The sequence below is a fragment of the Hydra vulgaris genome, chromosome 05 (assembly GCF_038396675.1).
Source record: "Hydra vulgaris chromosome 05, alternate assembly HydraT2T_AEP".
In the NCBI taxonomy this organism is placed as follows: Eukaryota; Metazoa; Cnidaria; class Hydrozoa; order Anthoathecata; family Hydridae; genus Hydra; species Hydra vulgaris.
In genome coordinates this window covers 29,030,001-29,045,122 of record NC_088924.1, presented here as the reverse complement: position 1 = coordinate 29,045,122, position 15,122 = coordinate 29,030,001, and the positions used below count along the sequence as shown (strand labels likewise).

Genomic DNA, 15,122 nt, shown 5'->3' with positions numbered 1-15,122 from the left:
CCTAATCTACCCTATATATATAATTCAATCTGGAAGCAAAAATCTTTTTGATTAACATGTGTTCAGAGGCGTTAAAAAATGTATTGATAAAAGTTAATCGAGACGAAATGAAGGAAACTCACTACTTAAAAACATTTCGTAGAAAGACCAACATTTTTAAGATATATTGTAATTAATTAAATTATTAAAATATAAGGAATTACTATTCATAAATAAAACATTTAACTTTTAAAAATTTTTATTGTTATAATTATTGTGAAATTGTTGCTGTAATATTTAGTTCATATTTTGTTAATTTGCTTCGCCAAAAAAGGAAATTCCTGGTATGAAACAGCAAATCCCGTTACGAAGTCGTGGTTTCTAAAAATAAAGTAATTATGCAAAATTAATATGTATACATATATTAATATTTGCTCTGCCTCTGTATTTTATATAACAAATTTTTTTTTCTTTCATTTTACACAAAAAAAAAATTTTGTTAAGTGATTTTCTATTAATATATAATTGCTCTGTTCTTTTAAGAACATTGAGCACTCTATTGTGTAGAATACATTTTAAAGTTGTTTAAATACTAAAGTTCACAATAAATTAGGGTAAATAATGTTAGTAAGAGTTGTCATAGTAGGTAACCAGCGCTCCACAGTGCCTCAGAAACTATAAAAAGTGGTTAAAATCATTTATTTATAAATAAAGCATAAGACTTAACATGATTTTAGGGTTTTTATGGATCCAGGAATTCATTTTTGAAGTTAAAAATTAAGTTTGACAACCTTAATTGGCATTTAACTAGCTGGGTGAAGCATTTATGGATAGGGTGTATAAATTTTTTTTTTTAATTTTAAAATCAAAGGGGGCTAATTCTAGTGAAGGAATTTTAGTGATTGTAAGGAATGCCAAATCTAAAGGGAAAAAATTATAACTTAAAAAAAATTTTCTTTGTAATGTTTAGAAAAACTATTTATTAGGTTGATAAAAAAAAAATCATATTAGGTTGAAAAAGCCATAAAAATGATCATTTATATAATAAATTAAGTTTTCGTGAATCATAATTTCAGAAAAATTAGTGCATTTTTTAAATTTTAGACTGAAAATTTGACTGTAGATGTTTAGGGGTTTACCTGTTTTTAAAATAGAGTTCAACTTTGAGAAGAACTTAATGAAAGTTGCGAATATGCACGAATAAAAAATCCAAAAATGTCTTGCTTTGATGATATTTATCAATTAATTTGTAACATGCGAAGCTTTTTAAAAAGTTCTTGCTTTGCATGTTACAAAATAATTGATAAATATCAAAGCAAGACATTTTTGGATCTTTTATTCGTGCATATTCACAGCCCTCATTAAATTCTTCTCAAAATTAAATTTAATTGATTATTTAATAGAAATTGATTTTTTATAGGGTCCAACCTAATTAAAATGTGGTTGAACTGATTTCTCATCTAATTAACTAATAAAACTTTTGCATTGTGACTTAGTCGAGCTTTGCGAATTTCTTTGTTTAAGACTTCATGTGACTCTTCTGAATGAAATCCGCAGTTTCAATGTTTCTTAAATACAGCTACAGATATTATAAACCAGGAGTACTTCTCTACGATCACATTTGCAGTGTCATTGCAAAACAGTTTTTTTACTTTACTTCTGTTTACTTTATATTTCTAGCTCAAGATTTATATTTAATACGATAAGGAATGTAACATTTATATATATATATAAAAACAAATAGTTTTGATTAACTAGTTATTTCAAAAGAAATACCAACTCCCCAATAAACGCAATTACATAATCTAGATATTTTTAATAGGAAAAACAGGAAAAAACAGGAAAAACAGTTCTATAGAGGAAAAACAGTTCTATAGAACTTTTATAAACTTTGGAAACATATGGCCTATAGAAGTTCTATGGAATTCTATAAAATTTCTATAGAATCTCAGTTGGTTTCTATAGAAATTATTAAAGATTCTATAGAAGTTCTATAGAGTTCTATAGAAGTTCTATAGAATTCTATAGAATTTTTTTAGTTCATATGTTTCAAAAGTTTATAGAAATTCTATAGAACTTTTTTTCCTGGGTTGAACGTATATTATATGATACTGGTTTAAAATAAATACAAATTATTAATTACTTTAAGATCCATGACACACTTTTAAACATTACTCAATAAAGTGCAAAAATGTGCAGCTAAAATTTTGCATATTAATTTTCTATATTATTGGTGAGATGTTAATACAAAAATTAGGGTGGAATTATTTTTTGTAGGCAACTTTTTGTAAATATAAGCTTTAACTTCTTTCTAAAATCTACTAAAAAAAATTATTTTCTTGTTTTAAAACAATTTTTTTTAAATACTTTTTCTGTTTTAAAAAAATTTTCCTTTTTTTGAGAGATAAAATAACATGAATAAGTTGCTTCCCCCCCCCTTTTTTTCTTTTCCTTCCACATTCATTCCAAAAGCTCGCTTTTAATTAAAAAAATGTATTTATTGTCGTAAAAAAAGTTATTTAAGAGCAAAATTTATAATTTTTTAAATAAAACTTCTATCAAAACGATAACCCTAAAGTTTTAGAAAATAGATTTTAAAAAATTTAAATAAAATATAAGCATAAATATTGGCTTAAAGAATGGTATATTTTATAACAGGCCTAGTTAACGCACGGATGACGTCAAAAATTTGAAACAAATATTTTGTATTTCCATTTTTCTGAAAAGTGTCAAACTTATTGCTGAACTTTTAAGTCAAAGTTTTTAGCTAAATTTGTAATAAACATGGTTCGTATCTTTCCATGGTTCGTAAATTTGTAATAAAACATGGTTCGTAAATGCTGTCGCACAGCATTTACATACCATGTTCTTTTTACGAACCAATTCTTTTTTTTTAAACTTTTCTAAAAACTTTGTTTTTTTTTCAAACACCAGAAGAAAGAAAAAAAAGTGTTCTGCCATAAAAGAGACAATATTCTAGATAAGAAAGATACCATTGTTCGTAAAAGACACGGCCCAGTTAGAACGTTTCAACAAAATTTAATGGCAAAGAAAGAGTTTGTGTTTAAGTGCGCAAAACTAAATTGAATACCTAAACCATCGAGTTGTCTTAGATCTACTTTAAGATCACATGCAGATATTAGAAATATTCAACCTGACAATTTGTTGGCTTTCAATTTAAAAGATGTTATACAATTGTTTAATTGTCTGAAAGTAAACGTAGATAATTACAACATTAATAAATTTGATATATTATTTAACACTAAATCAATATTATTTAACAGAGAGTTAAAAATTAGAGTTCTTGCATAAAACAATTATTTTTTCAAAAATAAATAATATTTTCCTGAAGAATGATTTCACTGTATACTAATTTTAATGTTTCGCAGAACAAAATTTCCATATCGAATAAATGCTTACATATTGAAAAAGCAGTTTATTTGTTTAAATATTTTCGAGAATGTTAAAGTTAAAAGAGAGTTAAAAAATGTTGCTGAACAACAAATTTTTCAATGATACATTTGTTATCGATAAAAAGTATTCTGTTGAAGCAATAATTACAGCATTTGAGTGCTTTGCAATTTTGTCATGTGCTACATATAACTTTGTGTCATGTGCTACATATAACTGTGCTGCATATAATACATATGATAACATTAAGTTGTCTCAAAAAAAAAAGTTTAGAACTACCTAACATCAAAACAAGATTTTATTAAACATTAAAGTGAAATTTACTCGTGAAAATATATATTTAGAACTTATCAGACATTAAACATAAAACTTGCATTCTTTTTTTAGCTTATATTAAAAGCAGTACCATGGAGAAACAGTATTTAGAAAAGCAGTCAACAATCCAAGTGTTCTCGCCAATTCTGCTTTGAATATAATATAGTTACTTTATATGGTAGACTTGAATTTTTATGTAAGATCTGCGCTGGAAATTGGTTCAAATTTTATTTTTAAACAAATTAACGTTCTTTTACATGCCATAAAAGCAGTCGGTGGCCATGTTGGAGCTATTGTTTGTGATGATAACACATTAGCGTAGACAACTTATTAAAACAAAGGGAGGGAGGCTATAAAGAAAAGGGGCGCTAGCAATTTGTCTCTTAACAATAAAAATTTTCGAGATTTTGTTGTAATACCTATATCTTATGTATAGATATGTCATACAACTTTTATACAACGAGTTCTATAAGCGATGTTCTCAAATCAGTTATTTGAGAACATCGCGCAATGTCATCATTTCTTTATGTTACATTAACTTTTTTTTTTTTTTTGCAGATAATTAAAATTGACAAATAATAAACTAACACAAGAAATAAAAAGACATGCTGTAATTGTAGCATTAAAAGCAGAGCATAGCAATTTACAAATTGCAAAAATTCTTAAAGTCGCCCGATCTTTTGTTCTCAAAGTTCGCATGGAGTTAGAAGAAAATGATGGTGATTGTAATCAAGCTGCTAAACGTAAAAAGCACGAGTAACGGTCAGATACGACTAGAACACCTGAATTTATTCATTAAGTTCAAAATATCGTTTACAAGAGCCCCCAAAAGTCAATGAAGTCCATCGCAAAAGACCTGGGTGTTTCAGAAACACAATTCGAAGGACTTGTTCATGAAAATCTTCACTACAAGTCTTATGTGATGAGGAGAGGTCAGTTTATGTCCGAGACCACCAAAGCAAATTGTTTGATAAGGTCCAAGAGGCTGTTAAACTAACTGAAACATTCTGCTGAGTGAGGCATGCTTTGGTTTTTTTCTGATGAGAAAAACTTTGATCAAGATCAAAAAGTAAACAGAAGAAATGACAAATGGCTTAGCGATGACCCTTGCAAAGTTCCAACAGTCATGCACACAAAATTTTCGGCAACTGTTACGTTTTTGGGGTTGTTAACTGCGAAGGACATGTGATGCCACCACACTTCTTTCCGCAAGGAAGAGTCACTTCTGCTGCTTACATTGAAGTCTTGGGTACTTTTGTTAAGTCTTAGATTGATAAAGTAAGAAATGGAAGGCCTTATATTTTTCAACAAGACTCTGCACCAGCACATAAGGCATAAAATACTCAGAAATGGTTGGCGGACCATTTTAATGATTACATCACTTTAAACTTGTGGCCTCCAAACTCTCCAGACCTGAATCCATTGGATTATTATGTGTGGGGTGTCGTTGAGAGAGATGGTAATAAACATCCCCATAACACAAAAGATTCTCTGAAAGAATCCATTTTCTGAGTAATGGACAATATTGATGAAGGGCCATCTCAAGTACCCTTGCAGTCGGTTTAGATCTTGAATCGAAGCTGTTATTGAAGTAGAGGGGGATTTCATTGAATGAAACTATTAAACAACAGTTTATCTTATACTATTTATATAATTGATTTTGATTAAAAATATTTTCTGTTTGACTTTTTACCATTTATAAAAAGTTAAAAGTATGTTCTCAAATAGCTGACGCACCCTGTATATATATTTATTTATATATTTATACATATAAGTGAAATATTTACTGTATTAGGTATCCTATACTTTTTAACTATTTAAAAGTTAAGAAACATTAAAAATGAGACTATTGTCAGGGGCAGGTAACATTTTTAATGAAAAAAGAGCTTGTTTATTGCCCAAAATTGGATAGCAACTCTTTTTGCACCACAAGATTCCTAAACTTTTAGAAATCTTTTCATAAGTAATTACTGCAAATAAAATTAGGCAAAGCTACAGATATGTGGTCTAAAATAATTTTATTTTATCGAATGTTGCGCTTTCGTGTGGAGACTTGCTCAAAGTGGTGACTTTTTAATGTAAACATAAAGAATATTTATTGGCTTTAGTGCATACATCGACTATCTTATAGCCTGCTGCTACAAGGGAATGTTGCTACATCGACTATAGCCTGCTTCTACAAAGAAGTGCTGCTACATTGACTGAGGATTTGGTATAGAACAGCAATCTTTTTTTTTATTATTATTTCAATTAAAATTTCTAACGCTTAAAATCTCTCTATTAACGAGAGAGCAACAAGCGAAAAAAAAAAAATTATTTTAGAGCGCTAAACTCTAGCTTTATCTAAAATTACATTGTATTCGTTAAGAACTTTGTATTTTTCACCTAGGTTTACCCATAGTTCTTCATTGTCCGGTAGAATAATGATTTTTTGGTTTAATTTACACAGTCTGTGTCACATGTCTTAAATAAATAAAGTAAAAAAGAAATTCCGGGCCATTCCATTACGTGAATATTTTTTTCTCTAAACCAAGCTTTTGTAAGCTTTGATAGATAGCAGATGGATTTGATGGATAGCAGCATTATCTTGTTGAAATTTTCACCCATTAATTCTTCACCATGTTCGAGCAAAGTAATATTGATAGCCATCAGGACCATCTAGATTGAACTTTTTTTCATCGCTAAAGAAAACTTGATGCCACTCTTCCTGCCAAGACATGTGTTCTTTTGCAAATTGTAATCAAACTTCTTTATGACAAGCAGTAAGTTTTGGTTTTGGTTTACGCTTTTTCCAAACTGTTTTTGGATCTTCATATGAGATTTGTCTCACACGTTGAACAGATACAGGTAATTGTAAATCAGCACGAATTTGAGATGCAGTCATGTGCTGAGCGGCAGCACGACGTACAATAACTCGTTCAGAACGATTATCAATTTTACGTTTGCCACCACCTTCCTTATAAGCTCCATAATTGAAGTTATTATTAACCACTTTTGGAGATCTTTTAATTCTTCATTTAATTAATATTTCTTCATCTAATTCTTCATTTGTTAAACGCTTGCCACGTCCCATTTCAAATTAAGGTATCAAAAACCAAATGTAAAAACTTTATGAGCACTGATTTCACAGTCTTTGTTTAACTTACAAATAATAATAAAAAACTAAGTCACAAATGCGTATCACCAGATCAAAATATACAAGTAAACTGAAAATAATTATTGATGAGGCTAATTCTATTTGTTACCGCAAATATCAAGTATTTTACATTTTATGGTTTTATCATATGTACCGCATTTTAACTATGCTATATTATATCTAAAAAATTGTTGTATGTAACAAAAATTATATGTGTGTGGATACAAAAGCTACACCGCACAAAATTGCTTACAGATTTAAAAAATATTGGATCAGTAAATGGTGAGGCTAATTCTATTTTCTCCATTGTGTATATATATATATATATATATATATATATATATATATATATATATATATATATATATATATATATATATATATATATATATATATAAACTGATTTTAACATGAATTTTTTAAAAACTTTTGGTTTTCAATGTTAGATTATTATATATACACTATTCTGATAATTAAAATTAAAAAGAAATTGAAAAAAAACGCGGAGGGCCCTCAAATTAACAACAGGTCATAAAAGGATTTCTTTAAAATTATGTTTTATGTTTTCCATTATAGTTTAGCGGTGTATAAAGTGTTACATGTGATTTTATATTGTATTTTTGCACAGTATTGTATTGTATTTTTGCACAGTATTGTATTGTATTTTTGCACAGTATTGTAGTTTTGCACAGTTGTTATTTAATTTTTAATGATAAAAAATTTTTTATATTATTTTATTTAAATTTAATTTTTTAGGAATTTTATATTGGTAGAAAAATATAATTAAATGGTAAAAATGGCAAACTTGTATGCTTTTGATTTCTACTTCTTCAAAAGTTCAACTATTTATTTGGCATAAGGTATTCGTACTTATAGCATCTTAGTATTTAGTTTTTTCATATTTACCAATTTAGGAAAAAACATACTTCAGACTTTAATAAAGGTTGAATAATTCAAATGCATAATGCAGATTGGTCTTTGCATAATATTTCCAAAGACGTTGGATGCGGTAAATCTACAATTCAAAGAGTTGTGTCCAAATTTATTTCTCTGAATTCAATTAGCATAAAATCAAAGTCAGAAAGAAAGCGAAAAACGACAGAAAGTGAAGATCTATTAATTGTGAGGGTAGTGATAAAGAATCTTAGGTCAGTGAGTCAGATAAAGCAATATTTAAACCTTGAACACTAATGTAACAATACAATTGTTGCAAGAATAAAGATAGGTGAAAAATTTACTTCAGGGTGGCAAATGAAAAAAAAAGTTTTATAAACGAGAAAACTCATGTTAAGATATTAAAATGGTGTAGAGATCAGAGATAGAGATTAAGCAAGAGATTAAACAATTGAAACGTGTCATATGGACGGACGAGTCACCTTTTGTGCTAAATTTAGTAATCCTAAAAGAATCTGGAAAAAAAAGGTAAACTATATAATCTAGAGTCCAGAATGATTTGAAATGCAGTTGCTACTCATGGAGTGGAAACCTGTACAGAGTTGAAGGAATTATGGACCAACAAAAGTACTATTATATTTCAGTTTACGAATTAAAACAAAGTATAACAAATCTCTTTCCCGATGGAAACTATATATTTCGGCAAGACAATTACCCAAAGGATACAGCAAGAAAAAATAAAAGATATATACAAAAGGTTGGAATACCTACCTTTGAGTGTCCAGCACAATCACCAGACTTAACCCAATTGAGAATCAGTGGTCTATATTAGACTCTAAACTTAAAAACCTAGCAATGAAGATGAATTATTTTTGACACTTTTAAATGGTTGGAATTCACTAGTAGTTAGCTTGTTGAAAAAACTAGTTGAAAGCATGCCCCACAGGCGCCAAGCGGTTATCGGTGCAAAATGTATTTTGCATATGCAACCAAGTATTAAAAATAGTTATGATAGTTAAAGACTGATTGAATTTCTATTTTGTTGTAAAAAAATACAACTTTATTAATTATTTTATATTAAACAATAAAGATGTAAAAAATTGGAAACTATACTCAAATTTACTGTGTTTTTTTTTTAAGTTAATTTTTCAATTTTAGTTGATTTTTACCAAACTTGTAGTTTTGTTATAAGTCAAACATTTTTGTTGACTTTTATTTTTAATAATAGATAATGTAACAGAAGTTATTACAAGCCATATTTGAAATAAAGTTAAAAAATAACTGAGAAAAAATAGATTGTTTTTTGCTTTTTAAAAAAATCATGCTGTCTCATTTTTTTTGAGGACACTGTATATATATATATATATATATATATATATATATATATATATATACAGTGTCAACATCGAACAATGCTAAAAAGTGTTCCTAATTTTACATGTCTTAAAAACGAAACGAACTATACTACCACAGCAAACAGTTCAGGAGTCTGGAGTCATAGCATGCCATGACATGAGCAACTAGCTGACAGGTGACAGCACACAGACAGAATTTCGTTGACAAGTGCCATTTTGCAGCAGACAAAACAAGTGCAACTTTTTTGGTTTGTTTCATTTTCTTAAGTCTGGTCCGTGTCAACGTCACGGAAGTTTTTTAATAATTAAAGGAAGTATCCAGAAGTTTCCAGAAGTTTCCAAAAGCATGCAGAAGCTTCCAGAAGTTTCCAGAAAAAGCATCTGGAAGCATCCAGTAGCATCCAGAAATATCCAGAAACATTCAGAAGCATCCAGACGCATCCTGAAGCTTCCAGAAGCATTGAAAAGAAGCATCTAGAATCGTCCAGAACAGGTTCACACAGGTTCATTTTACTATATAAGAGACATGTAAATCGACATGTAATTCAGTCAGTATATAGAAGTCAATCAGTCAGTATTATCAAGACAGTTTATCGAAGTGAGTTTTATCAAAGTGTTTTATCGAAGAACATCAATACAAGAAGTGAAATACAACAAGTGTTTCATTACATCAATACAATCCACATCCAACCAAGACGTTGTGTTCCACAGAGCATTGTTATATCATCACAAGGTAAATGTAACACGGTAAGCCTTGAGAAGCGTGATTATTTATTTTTATTATTTTTATGACTTCAAGTGCAAAAATGGCTCCCGACAGTCTTGGATTGGAACTAAGAAAGAAAATTATTGGCGATTACGTAAGTGGAATGTCACAAAAAAATATTTGTGATAAATATCGCGTGAAAAAATGGACCGTATCAAGACTATGTTCCAAATATCGTTCTACGGTGAAGTTGGCAGCAGATAACAAAGGTGGAAAACCGCGTTCCACCACTTCCAGAGAGGATTCTATGATCGTCAGATCCGTCAAGAAGGATCCCTGGATATCATCAGTCGAGATACAAAAGCAATTAGAGCTACCTGTATCGGACCGAACAATCAGACGACGTGCTGTTGTCGACCGGCCGGAAAACGCCTCGATTTACGTTACTGCCATAAGACCGTGAAGCATGGTGGAGGTAATGTAATGGTCTGGGGGTGTTTTTCTGCTAACGGTCTAGGTCCAATACATCGAAACGATGGAATAATGGACCGTTTCATGTATAAAAATATCCTGAAAGATGTTATGTTACCTCATGCTGAATGGAATATGCCAATAAAATGGGTTTTTCAGCAAGACAACGATCCAAAACACACTGCAAAAGTAGTCAAGCAGTGGTTTCAAGACAACCCCTATCGATGATGGATTAGCGGCCTCAATCTCCGGATCTCAACCCTACCGAGAACCTGTGGGAGATAGTCAACCACAGAATTTATCGTGAAGGTGTTCGTAATAAGGATCAACTGTTTGAACAAATCCAAAAGGCCTGGGCAACGATTCCACAAAGTTTCATTGATCACCTGATCGAATCTATGCCTCAAAGATGCAAGGCTGTGATCGACAACAAAGGATTCGCCACGAAATATTGATAGCGAAATACAGCTTGGTCAACATTTTGTCGAGTTGCACTTGTTTTTTCCAGAAGGAAATCAACTTTTTTTAATACTTTTGATTAATTTATTAATTTTCGTGTACAAATAATGAACTTTGTGATGAATCAAACTTGAAGAACTTTGTCTCTAAACAGTTACATATCATTTCTCTAAATTGAAAAAATGCAGCACTTTTATATAAAGAAACTAAATTAGCATTATTTGGTTGCACTCGTTTTGTCCGATACTGTATATATATATATATATATATATATATATATATATATATATATATATATATATATATATATATATATATATATATATATATATATATACAAAGGTTTGTAGGGGCACATTAACCTCTAAAAATCGCACTGGTGATGAATATATTTTGTCGATGCTTTTATGTGCCTTTATCATGATTATTAAGTACGTCTAAGACAATTAACAATCTAAAGTTTGAGTTTGCTAAATTTACATTAGTTAACAATTATCAAAAAAAAAAAAAAAAAAAAGAAGACAAATTTAATATTATTGCAATGGTTTGGTTATTTAAAAATATATTTACACTACATTTTAAAAAATACTGAAAGCAAGCATGAAGGAAGAAATTTACTTTACTAACAGTTTATAAAATTTCATTTCCACCGGTTACAGAACATTCCTTGGACATCATACGGTTTTTGTGACGTTTATAAATCGTTGTTTAGACTTTAACGGACATCTGTGCCCGCTGCGTTTAAGCAAAAAGATTTATTTATAATTCAAAGCCAATACTCTCAGCAACTTATATTCGAATAAAATTAATGCCAAAAAGACATTGTTTTGTCATTTTTAAACTCAGATAATTTTTAATATTTAGTCTACTAAAACTTCTCTCATCATAAGCAGGTGTAAAAGGAAAAGTCATCCGATTTAGTATAGATAAGTTAGAAAAACATGATGTCATTTACTTCTCTGTTAAGTATGGATGTACGTCTTTTATTTGTAGTTCAGTTATCATTGCTGGAGATATTGATGCATTCACATCCTTGAAAGTAGGGCCGGTGCAAGAAGGTTTAAAGTGGGGAGGGGGTGGCATACGGTTTTTTGCCGACAAACATTATTAAGACTTAAAAACAAATCTAAATTGCTCTAAAATGTTGAAATCAGCTAATTTATAACTTTTTGTTTTTCTCCTTTTAAAAAAAAGTCGTTTACCGTTTGCAAAGTCATGGTAGTTTTATGAACATCTGTCACTGTACAGTCACAATAAATGTTAATAGTCCATTGACACTATACATTATAATTTTAAGAGATATTTTCTTTAAAAAAAAACGTCTCCGTTTTGTTTCCTGACATAAATGTGTGCAAATTTGTAAAGCAGATATGTAAGCGAGGGTTTGTTATTACCTAGTTTTCTATTTTCGTTTACAATAAAAACAGTGTTTTTTATTCAGAAACTTATATTTTAGGGGGCACCAGTTAAACGGCTTAGGAAGCGAGGATATAAATATACATACATATATATATACATACATATATATATATATATATATATATATATATATATATATATATATATATATATATATATATATATATATATATATATATATATATATATATATATATATATAGATAGATAGATATATACGTTTGCAAAAAATTTATTTACCTGTTCAAGTTCTTTTCTGTGAAAATCTTCGTCTATAGAACTAGGTTGAGAAGTCACTAAACTAACAGAATCGCTGAAGTCTATATTGTTATAGTCAATATTATTAAAATCAATGTTGCTTAACTTTAACCTTCTAATGCAAATCTGACAAGTTTGACTTTCTTTTTCGTTCGTTAAATTTTTTTTAATTTGTTCACTGCATATGCAATAAAATTGATTGTTTGACTGTGAAGTTAAGAAAACATTTTTACTCATAGTCTTACCGTTAGAATCACAGTAACATTTTAACCATTGATAACTCCATAAGTGAGAGTTTTCAGTAACAGGACTAAGTAAAGTGCTTTTGTCTTTCTTATAACTAAAGTACGGGCAAATGTTTTCCGTTTCGTCGCTGTCGTTGGATACGTACGCTGATTCGTCACTTGCATCATCTTTTGTTAGTTGTAGCAGTTTTTCTAATTTCTTTATTTTTAGTTGATATTCTATTTTAAGCTTATGGATCTTGTATTCGTTTTTAAGCCGGTAATTTTCAAAATCAGCTTTCGTAGATTTTAAAGATGTTTCGAACTTTTCACGCGAAGTATGTTCATAATCAAACTTATGTTGAAGTCCTGAGATTTGTTGCTCATAAGCTAGTCTCTCTTGTTTAGTTATAACAACAGCTGTGCGATTTGGTTTTTTGTCCTCAATTATTTCAAAAGAAATAGGAGGGGGTAGCAGAGGGGTTTCACCGGATATTTTGATTTGGTTAGATAATAAGTGACGTAAAACTTTTATTTCTTTTTGATATTGTTTTATCATGGTATCCTTAGGATCTTCATTAATTCGAGGCCTGTTTTTGATATTTTTTGCTCGATTAGCGTAGCGAAGAGTACTTAATGTTTCACCGTAATTATTAGCACCAGGGCTAACACAGGCAATCATTAGAGTACGTGAGTTACCTCCAAGTGAATCTTGAAGTAAACGCGTCAGTTTTGATGCTCGATAAGGTATGTGTTTTGATTTCTCGTTTACAAGAGCTGATATAACATTACCTAACGCACTCAAAGATAAGTTTATTTTGGTAGCCTCACGAAAACGATCTCCTTCTGATTTAGAATGACGTTGACGCTCGCTTCCAGCCAAATCAACCAAATTTAATCGACCTAAATACTTATACTTTAATTATTAAATAGTTACTCGTTATAATAAAATCTGTTTTTCATTAGGTATTCTATCATTACTTGCTCAAAATGTAGTTATCATCTTTTAATATCTATTTTTATAAAACGATAAACATTAAAAATAACCTAATGTTAAAAATAAGAAATATTAAAAACCTGATCTAAAATGTTCTTGTTGGTCTTGATCACTAAAGAAAGAAATTTCAAACTCAACAGTAAATATGCAGTGTGATCGAGATGAGTCTGGATTTTGCGCTGTTGACCCTAAAACACGATTCCAGCTACCAATTTCAAGTACTTCTTCCATATCTTCAATGCAAGTCACCTCGATGTTTGTTAAATCTTTTACGTATACCCCTAATAAAAATTAGTTCTATAATTGTAAAATAAAGCTAGGACCGCAAATCCGTTTCAGTAAATTTCGTTTCAGCATGTTTACCGATATGATTTTACAGATAAATAAAACTATTTAGTAGCATGGAAAAAATTAGCAATTAACAATATTTTTGCTTTATAATGTACGTAAGTTAGAAAAGTACTAAGCAGTTTGTAATAAACAATATAAACAAGCGATGTAAAAAACGTTTAAATTTGATGGTAATATCAAGTATTATAAGCTATTTATGATATTTATATAAAACAATTTTAGTATTTCATCTTTTATGTAAAATTTATATCTTATAAAAAATGTAAATATTTTTTCATTTATTAACAACAAACAATTAATTAAAAAAAAATTCATATATACGTTTTTTAGTTTAAAATGTTTGCATGATCTCACGTTGTTTTATAAGAACTTTGGTTGTATTTACGTGAACCTTGTAACAACAAGTATTTTTCAGATTAAAAAAATATACCTTTTTCTGGATGTTCTTTCACTTCAAGCTTATGGTGGTTTTGTTTTTGTAACAAGTCACGAATTTCTTCATTATATATTTCTAAGTAAGATGCTCGAACAAGATAATAAGTGACATCGGTTGTTTGAATGCATTCGAATATCTGTTGAAAAGCACGTGGCATAACACCTCTTTGAGAAGCTGGCTTTTGTACTCCTTCATTACAAAAGATAATATTTTTATGTCTTATTTATTTTAAAAAGTTTTTTTAGTTCTATTGTTATATTTATCTTAAATATGGCTTGATATTTATTTAATCTAATCTTTAGGCACATGAAGCACTCTTTTGTAGAGCGTGTTAACACAACTTACACGCACGCACATATACGCACACAATATATATATATATATATATATATATATATATATATATATATATATATATATATATATATATATATATATATATATATATATATATATATATATATATATATACACACACATACATACATAAAAAGATATATATATATATATATATATATATATATATATATATATATATATATATATATATATATATATATATATATATATATACATATACACACATACATACATAAAAAGATAATGTATTATTATGGTATAATAAAAATAATACAAATACTCTTGTGCGTTTGAAAGTGCTCAATACTATTAAATAATAGAGCAATATTTATTTATTTATATAAAATGAAT

At 29.0% G+C, this 15,122-nt stretch overlaps 1 protein-coding gene across 3 annotated transcripts in view; it reads right to left on the bottom strand.

Moving 5' to 3' along the window:
- Positions 1-220: 220 nt before the first annotated feature.
- The window catches only part of LOC136080759 (kinesin-like protein KIF17), a 26,828-nt gene continuing 11,926 nt past the window's right edge, over positions 221-15,122 (bottom strand). For all 3 annotated transcript variants that reach the window (XM_065797835.1, XM_065797836.1, XM_065797834.1), the window contains exons 4-7: positions 14,406-14,600; positions 13,705-13,905; positions 12,386-13,530; positions 221-360 (exon numbers count right to left, since the gene is read on the bottom strand). In XM_065797835.1, the coding sequence (XP_065653907.1) occupies positions 292-360; positions 12,386-13,530; positions 13,705-13,905; positions 14,406-14,600 (1,610 nt within the window). In that variant the 3' untranslated portion in view covers positions 221-291. The remainder of the gene's footprint in view (positions 361-12,385; positions 13,531-13,704; positions 13,906-14,405; positions 14,601-15,122) is intronic.